This window comes from Chaetura pelagica, unplaced genomic scaffold, assembly GCF_000747805.2.
Source record: "Chaetura pelagica isolate M959 unplaced genomic scaffold, ChaPel_1.0 scaffold37, whole genome shotgun sequence".
In the NCBI taxonomy this organism is placed as follows: Eukaryota; Metazoa; Chordata; class Aves; order Apodiformes; family Apodidae; genus Chaetura; species Chaetura pelagica.
The window spans coordinates 6210846-6226823 of NW_009954567.1; the positions used below are offsets into that span (position 1 = coordinate 6210846).

The 15978-nt window shown below is 39.6% G+C and overlaps 1 protein-coding gene across 1 annotated transcript in view; it reads right to left on the bottom strand.

Annotated features, from left to right (window-relative positions):
- The window catches only part of CMYA5 (cardiomyopathy associated 5), a 45772-nt gene that overhangs the window by 11725 nt on the left and 18069 nt on the right, over positions 1–15978 (bottom strand). Inside the window, 7 exon segments of the mRNA XM_010005421.1 lie at positions 2726–2872; positions 3693–3842; positions 7486–7607; positions 9532–9554; positions 11203–11436; positions 12073–12168; positions 14973–15978. The exon segment at positions 14973–15978 is cut by the window's right edge and continues 15 nt beyond it. Coding sequence (XP_010003723.1) covers positions 2726–2872; positions 3693–3842; positions 7486–7607; positions 9532–9554; positions 11203–11436; positions 12073–12168; positions 14973–15978 — 1778 coding nt within the window.

The window sequence follows — 15978 nt, forward strand, 5'->3', positions numbered from 1 at the left end:
TTTCCCTTTCCAGGGAATAGCAACATAAACAAACCTTATAACCTGCTGTTGTAGCTCATGGCAATACTCTTAATACCAATCCTTAAAAGATGGGTTATTCATTTAAAAAACGTAATAGGAAATTATTTTGCCTTTAAAGACATTGGGATCCAAATAGGAGGCTTAAGACAGAAGTGGAAATTATAACATTTCCTGACAAGTTACTTTTATAGAAATGCAACCATCATTCCAGATAAATTCTGTTTTGTAAGAAAATCAATTTCTTATTAGTAGAAGAGGAAAGAAAAACATCCACAAATACATATAGATTTCTTGATTTAATTAAAATCAAGAACTTAGCAGTTCATGTTAGGATGTGCTTAATGTTTTCATAGAGGAAGAGCTAATCTAGATATTCTGCAGAAGAAAATCTGTAGGGTAGATTCTCATCTGGTAATACAACTGTGGAGCTTCCCTTAGCAATAATCCCTTAATTCTCTTCAGACATATTTGATTATTGTCTGTCTGGTTTTAAGTCTGTTTCTAAAGAATTAAAAATTAATAGCTAAATCCCCTAATACCTGTGTTCAGAAACTGACATATACCCACATTTAGGCAGATGCAAACAGCATGTCATAAGACACAAAAAGGCTTTTTTTATTTATTTGAAATTTTCTGTCTAAAGAGTAGATGGAGTCAGCATAACAGGAAAAGTTGTTCCTGTGTTTCTGAGAATTCTTAATAAATTAGCAGCAGTTAGAATATGTATCTGATTTCCTGGTAAAAGGGGTTAGTTCTTACTCTGTCCCTCAGATGGATACATGGTGAGAATCACACTGGAGGAACAGAAGGTGCATGCACTCCTATGTCTTTAGGATTGCAAAGAGCCTTTGCACGGAAACCAGTTTGAGACACACAGGGAGGAGTCGGGGTAGAGGGATATTTGTTGCCTTAGCATCATTTTCTCACTAAAAATAATTCTTGGAAACATCGTGTTCCCCAGGGGAGGGGAGGACAGGCAGTGAATTTGGAAGATGTAGCAGCAGGAGGTGGGAGGGGCTGGGGGGATGCTGCAGCAGCACCTGCCTGCATTCCCTGCAACTCCCCAGCCCCATTGTCACCTCCACGGGTGCCCTCCCAGTAGTGACATCTTGTGGGGGTTCTAAACACCTGGACAGGCACAGCTTTGATCCACTATTAATGTGTATGTGCCTGTAACTTCAAGTTACAAATTATTTTTTTGCATGTGCAGACTTTTAATCTGAACTATTAAAAATAAGTTCTCTAAATTCTTGCTTCTAAGTTCATTGGGCTACTTGAAGAATCAGACTATTCCAGCTTTATATCAAAGTAGCCAGGCTCACACTGAAAAAATATGTTTCCATTACCAGTGTTCATCTTTCCGTCTCTGATGTTAAGTGCTCAGTCGGTGCTCAGCAGTGTCCCAAGTCCGTCTGGGGCTTAGTGCACTCCAGAGGGTGTTCACCTCAGCTTGAGGTGAAGTGTTTAATGAACCCTTATTTGATTTAGTTTATGTGTTTTCTTAAAGAAGCAGGCCAAAGGAAGGCATCAAAGACTCCAGAAAATTAACTTCTTCAAGAGGCTTCAGTTTTGGGAAAATGAATGATGCGTTTGATGCCAAAACACAAAGACAGTTCTTTAAAAAACCCCAACAACCATCTTCAGAAAGGTGAGAATCCCTTTTAAAATTATAATTTATTAGCTATATTGACTATATTAACTATAACTATGATCACTTTGCAGGAGTTCTGCACCATTGTGGAGAATGGCCCATGTTCTCACCCCTAATGGTCACATCACTGGTTCGTGACAACCACACTCACAATTACATTGTTAGAGCCATAAAATTTGAATTTCTACTTTGAATTCTCCAGAAAATCGTCTTTGCTAAAAATATTAATAGCAAATTAAATATCAAGGAGAATTATCAACAATTTTGAAGTCCAGTGGATTAAGAGAGAGACTTGGGGTTGCTGCCAAGTGATTGCAACGATGCGCTCAGTGTTGTAGAGAGAGATTACATGGTGAAATTTTTAAATATCTTTGTCTGTATTTTGTGACTGCAAGAATGGAATGATTGTTTTTATGCTGTAATAACAAAATAATCAGGCAAGAGGGCCTCAGACACAAGATGCTTCACCTTGCTCATTATTCAAGAAGCAATAGTTTTGTCAGTACAAATTATTAAAGAAATTAAAGCTCATAAACAATAGATATCTAATAACTCAATTTATAAAATTTAAACAGCAGCAGAGCCTCTCAGCTGCACCTGAGCTTTGTGTCCCACTGAGAGAGACACAGCATGTAACATTGGCAAAGCAGACTTTCCCCTGAAAAGTTCACTATTTAAATCAGTGCAATATAGATTTGGGAGGATGGCAGAGAGGCAAAAAAACACAGTTGTCATCTTGTTTTCCACAGAAAAAGCAGTTGGGAGCAGCCATGTGGCTTTCCCAAAGCACTGCAGCACACAGAGAAGAGAAATTATCCATGTGCTGCCCCAGTGTCCCAGTCACGAGGCCTGGCAGTATCTTCAAATCTGAATTCCTTCTAGTTTCCTCCCAGGAGGATTATGTTGCTCTCTCTCAGTAAAAAGGGAAATGACCGTGAAATGAAACAGTTTATTCAGTTTCAGTAGCACTAGCAACTAGAATTGGTGTAAGGACCTAAAACTTAAAATACTAAAATGCCAAAATGATAACGAAATGCAAAAACATGTACATACCTGTTTTAAAAATGGCTTTTTCACTGGGTAAGCTGCAGCCTGTGCCATTCACAGCCATGACCCACACACTGTAGCAGCAATCTGGCTCCAGGTCCTCCAAAATGCAGTGGCTCTCCTTCACCGTCACCCTGTACTCTTCCACCAAAGCTAAGAGGAACACACACATGCACAGGACGTCACACTCACATGTTGCACGGGTACAGCCTGTGATTGCACCTCTCAACAAATATGTGAAAACTAGTACATCAAAAAAATCCAGAAAGCATTACTAGTAGAGATCTCCTAATTTTACTCTAACTCAGCTTTGACAGAAACTTTCTGATGTGCCCTTGAATTGAGTGCAGTCAAATGCCACTGATGACAGGGGGAGTTTATGGGCCCCAGTCCTTCTGAGAACCAGGCTGTAAATTTGGAACACACAATCAGCAGTTGTCAACCCTGGCTTCACAGCTGCATAACCTAACAATTTCTCACAATGGAGTGTTATAAAGAGCCCTTAGCATCCTTTCACATGGACACACACACACGGATTTGTGCAGAGCCCAGTTGCTTAAAGGGACTTTATGATCAGTGAGGTTTTTAAAGAATGAGCATGCAAATCCTTTTTTCTTAATTTCTTAATTTACATTTTAAACATTCTAATGTAATTTTTTAAAAAAAAAATATCTTTGTCTACAAGTGGAAATACTGGGGAAATACTGATTATGTTTTTCTGTAATTTTTTATTAGGACATATTTCCAGGGCTCTAAAAATCTAATGAAGCCTGTTCCTTTGGGAGCTCTCTTAGCAATTCCCACGAGTATCCATGGGGCATCATGGACACATCCTCTCCAAAGGTCAGGCTAATTCATAAAAGGGCACCTCAACAGAGATGTTGCTACTTTTCTGCAAACAACTGCTTTCCACTTTAGAGACTGTCATACATATTGTGTATTTTGGGTGACAAAAAGGTGAGATCTTACACACCCCCTGCATCTTTGCTGGCTTGCAGCTCCTCCATGCAGTAGACCTGGAAGCAGTCGATGGCATCCCCGTCGTTCACTGCCCAGTAAACAGCAATGGAGGTGCTGGTGGCTGAATTTGGTTCCTGAGGTATGACAGTCGGTGTCTGTGGGACTGAGAGGAAAGTTCTTGTAGTTATTCATGTTCCTGTTCTTTCAGCCAAATTACATACAGGTTTCTGAGGTCACCAGGCTGCTTATTTTCACAGAGTAAGTACACCAAGTACATGAAATATAGATAATACTGGTGCAGTTTCAGAGCAACAGGTCCTCCTAAACGAGGAACATAAAAATTAATTGTTTAGTATTGGAATCTGTTCATTTCCCTTACATTCTGAACAGAATAAAATCCAGTCCTAGTACTGGGACCACCTGAACCCAGAGCAAAGCTTGTGTTCACATCCTGCCCAACTCTTGGGGTCCTCCTCTAAGTCTCATCACACAGGTGAGTCATGGCACAGCTGCTCAACTCTGGGCTGTGGCAAATGTGAACACACAAAGCTGACATAAAATGCCAGTGATCCCTCTCCTTTTCTCAGGCAACTTGCTTCCTTCAGGCAGAGAGAGAGCTCTCCAGCTCTGCACTCCACTTTGAGGCACACATGCTGATGAAACCCAGGATACTCCTGAAAACTTCAGGCCACCTCCTCAGAAAGGCCAGAAGATCCTGGGGACTAATGCAGGGTCCTTTGGGTGACCATCTTTTCCACCATCTGACCTTGCCTTGCAGAACATGCCCCAGATGAGAGGACACATTATGAAGAGGATGCTCATGAAAGTGGAAACTGAAAAGACTTGTTTGTAGCAAACAACAAGAGACCGTTCACTGATGGGGAGAGGGAGCTTGCAGAAGAGCAAAAGTTTCCTCCAGAGAGACATGTATGTAGCTGATCCCAGAAAGGTAAGCAGAGAAAAGGACCTGCCACACCAGGAAGAGATTAATGCAGTGAGTTAAATCCACAGTGGCTGACAGAAACAGGGACATGCTATAGGTAAAGTAAGCCTCAGAGCTCCTGCACTACCAGCCTGAGGATCAGGAGGCTCCATGCAGCCCTGGTCTGCCCCTGCTTAGAGATGGATTCCTACTGTATCCTGCCTGGCATTGTCATTTTCCCCACAGATCCAGTGGACAAAGGATCCTTGGTATGCAGGTGAACTTGAGCTGTGCCAAAGCACCTGAACATCATGGGACAACCAGAAAGACCTCCAAGGTTCCCCAAATTTTATTTAATTTTGTCTCCTGATTGGTACAGATCCATCCCTGATGAGATATTGTTCCCTTCCTATTGTGGCTTAAAAGAGAGGGAGGGAAAATAAAGAAGCAAAAAGCCCCAAAAGATGTTCATTGTTAAAGTGATTGCAGGGAATGAAAATACATTATTCTGTTTCTTCACCCGGTACATTTCCATATTGCATGAATTCTCTTAGAATCTCAGCAGAAAGCTTTTGCTTTTTTTTCAGTTATCTTCACAGTAATGATGATGATCCCCTGTGGCATGAACAAGGCAAATGCAGATGCTGGCTGTTTCCTGATGATTTATATGGAGAGCTACCAGTACAGTAGGATTACATCTGCTTCCCATTGAATAAAGTTCTTCTCATTGCTAAAAAGAATCTGCATTTTGTCTTTTGACTGCATCTAGAGTTGGTGAATTTAAAAATCGATCTTCTGTAGGAAAAGACTTCCAGAAAGTGGGGAAACCTTTCCCCTCCCCCACCCGAAGTTGCCTAGAAAAACTTATTTTCAGTCATAAAAAACCCACAACTGCAAGACTTATTATTATGCCAAATCTGAAAAGAAGCTAGCTTAATTAATGAAATTTCTGAAAAAAAAATCTATATAAAAGTTTAGTTTGTTAATATTGAGAAATATTTGATTTCTAATTTCCTGTTGCATAACATGAAAAAAACTTTTAAAAGTAGTTTTAAAGGAAGAAGTTGAACAATTCTCTTCAGAAACAGGACGTGTGTTTTATCAAGGCACTGATCCCTTTTAAAATTACTTTTTGACAAAGAAATGAGATACTTACACCACAAGTTTGACTGAATCATATTTTTCAACAGAAAGTGTGATTTTTTCTCCTGGGGTGTAAGGAAATTTTCCCTTCATACTACCTAATCTCCACAGACCCCAGGAGAAAAAATAATAATCCCAAATATTTTATGGATATTTACCCCTTTCCAGTCTCATGAGAAATAACATTTTCTTGGCTTTGTGGACTTGAAGAAGGGGAGCGGATACATTGCCCTGTGACATTAATAGAACATTGTTACAATCAGTAAAGGTCCTTGTGTTCTGGTGTAAATGGGCAGGGCTCACAGCAGGCTTTGGAAGTAATAACTTTTCAATTTTTAGATTGTGCCCACTCTTCTTGCCCAGGTAAAGCCTGAGTTCCAATATGCTCAATGGCATGCTGCAAGGGTTTTTTTATGCTAATGCTTTTCTTAATGGGGTGGCTGATGTGAAAGGAGGAAGAATTTGATGGAAAAGGGTTTTTCATTAGTGGATATGGAAAATGCGGAAATGGATGGCATATTGAAGGAAAGATGTTTCTGAGGTGGTGAAAATCAAGTTAGATTAAATTGTTTGGTAAAAGGCTATTTTCTGAAGGAAAAATATGTGGATTGGAGAAACTTGGCAAATTCACATGTATTTCACCAAATGGCTTCAGTCAAAAAAAAATTCTGAGTGTCTGATATTAGCCTCCAGTATGTGATAAATGATGTACTCCAAGTGTTCAATTCCAGATAAACTTTCATGTAGGCAGTTGCTTCTATTTTCCTTCAGGAAGGGTGTAATCTTGAAAAAAACAACATATACATATTTTGTCTACTGCTCACCAAAGTAAAAATCACCGTAGCAATTGAAATACTTGGTACTGGAAATGAAGAATGAAAACTGGGCATTTTAGCAAGAGGAAGAAAATAAAGTATAATGGATGAGGAGCTTTGAAGGTCTATTGCTAGTAGACAGTCATTAATTTCCAGTTTGTCAAAACAAACTAATCTGCAGCTATTTGGTGTTCAGCAAACAGTGTAGCTAAAGCAAATCTAACCGAAAAGCAGATCTCAGCAGTTTGGGGGAAAATATGTTGGACTAACCTGTGGGAAAAGGAAATACAGCATGCTGACAAAATGGGTCTGTCCTCCTGGATAACCCTGCCAGGAGGTAGCAGCCCAGAAGGAAAGAATGGTTGAACCCATGGGACTGTAAGAGAGAGTTTGGGAACTAAACCAAGACACACAGCACATTTCTAGTATTAAGCTAACCTCTTTCCTTTCACAACCTGGAGGTGTCTCAGGTGCCTCCCTTTACTTAGCTCAAGTCCAGGGACCTTGACCATCAGACAGCCCCCTGCTCTCCTTCCCACACCAGCAACCCTAGGGCTGTCACCTTTGAAGGAAGAGAGCTCAGGAGACCCTTTCCTTGCCTCCTTTGTTCCTGCCTGCAAGCGAACAGCAACTTCTTTAGCCCTGGGAGATTTACAGGTAGAGATCTGCTAGTCTGATGTACAGATATCCTAAGTATTGCAAGTATCCCCCATGCTAGCACTTTTCCCTCTGTTGCTCATTTTAGTCTCCTACTATAAGCCAAACACTTGTGCATAATTAGACTTAATTTTGCATTCAAATCCGATTGCTGATTACATCATTTGCAAATGTATGCATCTCAAATAGATTCTGTTTTTAGCTTCATAAAATTTCCAAATTGTTGCAAAACGTTAGCTTTTGTAAAGATGACATTCAGAGATGCTTACCAGCCACATGTTTTACAGAGTGTTGGTTGCTTTGTCCTGGACTGTCCGCATAGTGCTCAAACAGTGAAAAAGCACTGGGCACTTTTTCTAAAGAGAGAGTAGTATCCATTGCAGAAAGTAACCTATTTGAAAGAAAATACAGAGCTGTAAAAAATCATTTGGTGGTGTCAGTTTCCAAAGGCCAGAAGGAAAGACCATGCAACATAACACTTCTCAAAATATTTCCCAAGAACTCGAGGGCAATATGCATTTCCCTGATTGTGGACACTTGGAGCACACTGTTACTTCAGATGAGGAGTGCAGAAAGACTGCACGTGGTCTGTGTACACTGAACATGTGAGAATTTGAAGTTCTCAGCAAGACTTTCAAAAGCACAGGGGTTTGAACATACTAACACAGTACCTTTAAAGGCTAAAAACCTCAGAGCTAAACTGCAGCTGCTGGCTCCAGAGATGTAGTGTAAAGCAGCTGCTTGTGACAAGCAAAAAAACATGAGAGGGAAGACGGAACCCACTTAATTAGTCCATATTTGCTTAGTTCACCATAGGAAAAACAAATCAACATGTTTTTAAATCTGAGACAGAAGCAGCTTCAAGGAAGCAAAAGATTTTATTTTTTTTTAAGGCAACTATATTTTACCCTTCTCCCCTTCTTTTTTCATTCACCAAAGTACTTAATTACACATAATCATAACACAACACAATAAATATAAATTACACTTTCTTTAGAAAATCACACATTTTTATATACACTTGTACTTAGCCTTTTTTAGCAAGTCAGGTATTATAAAAATAATAACCAAACCCATGCAAAAAAACATAGAATAAACTATAAGTTTAGTGTGTAAGTTAACCAATAAAGACCAAGTATGCAGAAGCCTTGGGAAATAGCTCCATTACATTATACCTGCTCTATTCTTATGCAATAAGCTAAGTGAAGAAATGTGGCTGGACTCTCACATTTTTACTTATATTAGGGGAGTTCAAATGCACAGCCATAAATCTGCAGACTAGTGGGAACCAGGAAGGGGTGTTTGGCACCTTCATTTTTGACCAGTCTTTGGAGGTTGTAATTTGACTGTGAACTGGAACCCTGGCATCACTGTCACCCCCCAGGCCACCAACACCTGTCAGCAGGCGCATCGCTGTGGGGGCTGAGACTGGTACTGGAACTGACAAGGGTATCTCTGATGTGCACCGTGCAGTGCTCGGGCCCTGTGGGCAAAGCCCACGGTGGTGGTGTGGGCAAAGCAGGCTGGGCTGGGGGCTTGCAGAGGAGAAGCCTGCAGCCAGCCTGCCTGAGTATTTGGAGCTCACCTTGCAAATGTTATTGGGGTGATATGGGCTTATGGTTGAAGACTTCTTTTCTAAAGGATGGGTCTCACCAAAAAGGCTCCCTTGAGGAACTCACACGTGGCAGAGAACTGCTTGTGACTGCATGCATTTATTGGTGCATGCAGGCAGGCCAGGATGCAGCTGTAGAGAGGCAATAGACCTCTGACACGTCCTCAATCAGGTGATGCTGAATGGGGAAACATTAGCCCATAGTCTTCTGGTAAGCCTTTGAAAGCTACTTAATTTCATTTTTTTTTCTGGAATTTTGTTCAGAAATATGCCCAACAAGCCCAGTCACATGTGTGATACTTTGACTTACAATCTTTCAGAAATGAGGTAAAAAGAACCTGAGTAATGAAAAAACAGAATGTTCCTGTGATATCTAACATGTTAACATGTTTTCTGAAGTATGTGTGTGCATAATAATAACTAAAAGGAACTAAAAGGAAGTTTAAAAATGTCTGTGTAGGGATTTAAAATTGAGCTCAGATTTTAAAATGCTACTTGTTAATTTGATATATTACAGAACACATGCAAAACACTTCAAAACCAGTCAGTTTCAGCAACAAGTATAAAACTTCTTATCTCAATTTATTTGCAAGATCTAGAAAAGTAGTTATGAGTATTATCAAAGCCTGCAATTACTAAATGAAGCATCCAGCATGCTAGGCCTAGTAGTCATTACAGTGCACTTAACCCATACTTCATATACCTTTTATGCAATTCTTTCGAGGACTAAAAGAGGAAAGAAAGAAATGTATTAACAGTTTTTGAAACACTGAAAATGTTGAAGAGCCACTCACCTAACAGTCTTGCTGCTCTCTACAAACATAAAATCCACATGGCTTCATTGACTTGATGTTGTTGGGGATGCTGGTCATTCACACCAGCAGAGAATTTAGTTCCTTAAGGATATTCCACTTCAAAGCTCTGGCTTAGCAGGCTATTACAGTCTAAATCTGCTTTTAAACTCCTGAGGAGTCAGTACTCAATATCCAGGTTTAAAGATGAAAGCAAAGTCAAATACTTTCTTAAACCAAAGCATTTATACAAAGAAATCACTTGCACACCAAGAACACTTAAATCCGAATTGTGGGTGAAATCTTCTTCATAACTTCTGGTTACTAGAACCTACGTGAGATTTGTACTCACGGAGTAAAATTTTCTCTCATGTTCCACGAATCTTCAACTAACATTTCTTGACTTACGGACAGAAAAGTTCCAGTCCTTCATCACAGACAGAAAGAGGCAGGGAATCTAATAATCTTACCACCTCACAAAGGAATTTTGGATTATGAAGGTCTCTTGCTGCCAAAGTACTGCTTCAGCACCTCACAAAGTTCAGGAAAATAAGACATACTTCTCATTCATTCCAAACTAGCCAGTCTCTCATGGCATTAACTTTGTTACAGGATACTGAGACGTTCATTGAGTAGCTCAGAGCAGGGCAGAGATCCAAATTTTGCTCCACCATTTGCATAAGTGCTGGCATATGGGCTGGGGACTTGTATTTGGAAAGCTGTTTTGTTTTGCATGAACAATCAGTCTTTAGACAGTAATTTGACCTTTTCATTTCTTGCATCCCAGGATGCAACTCTGCAATTTCCAGACTGCATGCTAATTCCATACAGGTACAAGATTATTGTCCCAGAAACGATTTTGGAGGACACAGACTGTTCACAATTAACCATCATTCATTATGACTGATGATGGCATGAGCAAGGTAACTCAAGTGATGATGGGATGATTTTTACATCCAGAGAGGACCATTACAGATGTGCTCCTCACATGCACGTTCCTAACCCCTGCCCACTGCTGTGGTTGAACCCTAGCCAGCAACTCAGCACCACACAACCACTCACTGGTTTTCAGCAGTAAAAACTTATCACAGCCTCCAGTAATTTTAGTGCACAACTGCTGCCTATGTCTGCTCCTTAAATAAAACAAAACAAAACAAAACCAACCAGCCACCCAGAACTGAAGAACAGCTCTGCTTCTGGTTTAGATAATTTTCAATTACAGCTTCTTGTTTCACCTCTGTTTTTCATATAGTAGTACCTTTTATGACATTTCTTACTCTTCAGTGGAATTCTAGATAAATTTTTGGTGTCTCTTAGCTTTCTCTTTACAAAACAAAACAGAACCATTTTAATGGGATAAGGTGTGTTTTCATCCTATGCATCATCTTTGCAATTCTTTCTGAGCATTCACATGACAAAAGAAAATGATCAAGCAGTTTTAGAATGGAATAGCTGAGCTTGGAGGACTTAGCTATCTTAACAAAAGTAGAAAGGTAAATAACTTATCCTCAGCCTAGGTACTGTATAAGTGCTTTCCTAACCGATATCATAAATGCTACAGTATGAAAGCCATTTTTACTTACATTTAGGAAAACAAATCCATCAAGTTCTTCCACTTCTTTTACTGTTGTCTCCAGAGTTTCCTTTGCTGAATCAACAGTTTGCTGGAAGTTAACTATCTGCTCATACAGGTACTCCATTTTCATCTTCTTCACTTCCTCAAAGTTCTCTGATTTCTCATCATATTGTGCTACCACTTTCTTAAGCATCTCTTCGTTCTGCTTTTCCAATAACTCTGCATTTTTCTTACTGTTCTCCTGCAAAGTAAATGTAAATTGATACGCAGAATAAAATTGCAATTTTAATGAACATACAGAAATTACCATACATGAGCCATCCACCAGACTCCTGGCATCTTAAGAAAAAGAGAACTTTATTTCTATAAGCAAGCTCATCTGGGAGAAATAATACTAGAAAATACATTTTTTTAAAATGGCAGGTTTGTTTTTTCTACTATTAGTGTTTAAAATTGAACTTCTATAGTTAAGCATTGAGACAGGAAGTCTGACTACAAAATAGCTAAAAATTCATACGTTCAACCAAAATTAATAGAGTCCTCAAGGCTTAAGAACTTGGGCATTAAGAGGTTAAGACATTGGGCAACTCATTTAGATGCTTCACACCGGATTCTAAAGAAAGAAAGTGTCAGTTTTTACATGCATAAACAAAATTCAGGCAACTTTCTCCTCCAGTGTTTCACAGTCACATATTCCACTATGCAATAGTGTGTGGGAAAATGTCAATCTCTGATTTCCTCTAAAGTCAACACCTTCCATCCCGAGAGGTCAGTTTGAATACTGGAGAAACAGTGTGTGTTAGTGGAAGCAATGATGATACTAATGCAGGCAAGCATATCTTAAAAGAAAACAAGTGTGATTAAACACTGGACTTACCTCTACAGAGTTAAATAGTGATTCAATATCACTTACAAACCCTTCAATCTTCATTGACTTTTCTTCCACTGCTATTAGCAATTCACCTAAGCGATCCTGAAATTTAAAATATTTTATGACGTTTTCATGTGGAACTTATTTTAGATGAATATTTTTATTTTGCCACGAGCCACCATCGGAACAAGTGCTAAATTAAGTTCAAGTATCTCCCTGGCTACAAAGATAGGCACAGAAATAGCTACTGGAACAGTCACAAAACTGTTTCCAAACAAAAAAATGTGCTCTCAGTTCAACAAGGTGCTGAGTGTCTACACAAGTTATTGAATGCTACAAATTCCAGTGCAGACAAAAGACCGGGGATACTTAAAGCCTCATGACAGTCCTTAAGAGATTGCCATAAAAGAAAGATAATGCAGATAATTATGAGGCTAATAGATTAAGCAGCATAATTATTGTTAAATTAGAATTTTAAAGATATATTCTATAAAACAGAATTAATCACAATAACTGGTTGAATTATATATGGAAATAAAGCAGTCCTAGGGACAACAGGTACCAGAGACAACTCAGAACTTTTTCTTAGTCCTTGACCTTGCATGAAAACAAGCTGATCATCTGCTCAGGTGCAATTTATAATTTATAAAAATACTTAGTTTTAATTATCTGGCATAAATCTAAAAGGAAGCTTAACCTCCTTTGGTAACAGCTTCCTATTATGGCAAACTTCTACTGCTACATCTGTTGAAACCTAGCATATAACTTTCCATTAATTATAAATGTCACATTGGACTGTACAATTGAAGTTAACTTTATAAATATTTAGGACCAAACACCAAGATTCAGTTGCAAACTTCTGTTTGTCAAGATAACCTATAAAACCTGAGAGTTGCCATCACATTTCATTTACTGTAAAGCTATGTTCCTACAGTTAAAATTAATGCAACGATCTTGATGTTTTCTCCGTAGCTATAGAGAAGTAACAAGAGCTACAGAAATGCTGTCTCAGAGTAAGCTGAGCCCTGAGCTAGAAACCCTAGAAGCCGTGCCTGTGTTGCGGTCAGATTCAACACTGGCTTCATGTCTGTTCTCCACAGCCAGGGAGAGATATCATGGGATGTTTATTTGTGGCTTAACTTGACTCACTGCAATGCAGGTATATTCAAGGGATGGCTGGGTCTGTGACTTTATTTCTGACTTATTGGTGGTTAATTAACACTTCTAAGTCAAGCATGAATGGCTGTATATAAAAAGCAACTCTGCTGTGATACATCTGCACACCATGGAGACAGTTTGTAAATGATACTTGAAACTGCCATGTGGACTCCTCCTACTTTTAATTTCTCTTTCTTGCATATGAGTTAACACAAAGATAACATATAGCCCATTGCTACAAGTATTTCTGGAATTTGAATAAATGACACAAAATCTGCATTACCATGTGCCAAGGAAGAGACTTCTTTCAGATACTGACGTGAGATTAAGTAGCTGGTAACTAAGAAAGGAGTATTTATACAGTAGTTCATGAGCAAACCTCATATGGGAAAAGTGAGACATCACATATATGCAGTTTCCACAAGCAGAACTGCAATTTAAGGGAGAAGATCTTCCACATAAACAAAAGCATTTTCACTAAAGTTCATAGCAAAGGACCAGGCCACTGAAATGGAGGGCATTTTTATCTGTCTTTGAAGTGGTACAGCTTAGAGATAGTGGGAAGAAGTAGGACTTGCTAATAAACTCTCACCTAAAACACTATTGGCACAGATGAACATGAACCAGAGAATGAGGATGGAGTTTCAAAAAAATTGTGTAGTGTAAACTGTACAACTCATCTAACATCTTCAAGCAACCAACACATGTAACTAGGACGGGAAATACTGTATGGTGATACTGGTCCCCACATATATGTACAATGTCAAGTGGAATGAGCTGCTGTTACTAAAATATTCTTTTCACAGGAACAATAAATACTCTTCCCATTTCTGCCCCTACACATACAAGCCAGAACAAACTCACACATGTGAGCAGGCTAGAAGATGTGAAGTCCAGAAACAGCTACATATAAATGAGCTCATTCAAATTTATGAACAAATAGAAGTATCAGTTTAGCAAGCCTAGGACTCTAGAGAATACCTTAAAAAGATGGTCTCCCTTCAAGATCTCCAGCAGATATTAAGGAACAGTTTTTATTTTACAGATCACAGAATCACAGAATGTTAGGGGTCGGAAGGGACCTCTGGAGATCATTGAGTCCAATCCCCCTGCCAGAGCAGGACCACCTAGGGCAGCTCAATCAGAAAGGCATTCAGATGGGTCTCGGAAGTCTCCAGAGGAGAAGACTCCACAATCTCTCTGGGAAGCCTGTTCCAGGGCTCTGCAACCCTTACAGTAAAGAAGTTTTTCCTCATGTTGAGGCAGAACTTCCTATGTTCTAGCTTATATCAACTGCCTCTTGTCCTGTCACAGGGCACAACTGAAAAGAGATTTGCCCTTCCTTGACACGCACCCTTCAGATATTTATATACATTAATAAGATCCCCTCTCAGTCTTCTCCAGACTAAACAGCCCAAGATCTCTCAGCCTTCCTTCCTAAGCTGTTTCAGTGTCTTAATCATGCTCATAGCTCTCCATTGGACTGTCTCAAGTAAATCCCTGTCCTTCTTGATCTGGGGAGCCCAGAACTGGACACAACACTCCAGGGGGTCTCACTAGGGCAGAGGAGAGGGAGAGGAGAACCTCCCTCAACTTGCTGGATTCACTTTTCTTAATGCACCCCAGGATACCATTGGATACTGTGATTTAGCCTCTGGAGTGCTGCCTGGAGCCTCTTCCCTGACAACATTAGAGAGCTGGAAAAATTAGCTTCAGTGGCTCCTTCCCTCACCCAAATTAATTCTTACCTTCATCTTTGTTGCAGCTTCATCTAGTGTTGTGACTTCATGGTCTTTGTGTTCTCCAAAAAGCTTGTCAATAGCAGATATCGGGCATTTGCAGTTGTAACAATATGTGTCTGCTTGTGCTTTCTTCAGTTCTCTTTGTGGGCTCTCAACTTGAGGAATAGTTGTTACTGATTTTTCAGGATACATCACCAGAAAGCCGGAATCTTCAAGCTCAACAGGTGTTCTTTGCTCTGGCTCATTAACAAATTCATAACTATCACCAACATGCTCAAAAGAGTCCCTGTCATCAAATAATAGCTCCTCATGTGTGAACTGAGATGATATTTCATCTTGTAAAAGTTCTTCTTGCGTAATCACATCATAGTCCATTGACTCAGCGAGATCTTCACAAACTTCAGGTTGCTGGTCTGCCTTTTCCAAGTCTGGTTTCTCTGTTTGCTGAATGGTAGGGACAAGCGAAAGATTTTCCTGGGTATACTGATCATCTTCACTGTCTTCAACAGGAGTCTGGACATATGCGACATATTTTTCCACTTCAGGAACTGCTGTTGTTTCACTCTGTTCTTCCAGTTTACTGCTAGCTCTTCGATATTCAGCTCTCTGATAATCCACTAGTTGATTAAACACTTCGTGACTTGATTGCTCTTGCAACTCCTCAGTTGTTTCTACAGGTACATTTTCTTCTTCTCTTTGTTCAGTGGTATCACTTGTTGCAGCTGAAGGCATTATTTTGCTTCCAAAAGGAATGGCATGGCTTGGTTTACAAATTGTTGCTTGAATGTCACTGTCAAGCTCGACTTTCCCTCTCTCCACAACACCCCTTTCTAACAGAACCTTTTGTTGAACATCACCATACCCCTGTTTATGTTTGTCCTCTGAGATCTGGACTGAAATTCCTCCACTAAAGGACTCATCCTCTGGAATCTGATCATTTTGAGGCCCTCTGGCCTTATTTGGAATTTCATCTTTAAGAATGTATTTTTCAAAATATATTCCTTTTCCATCA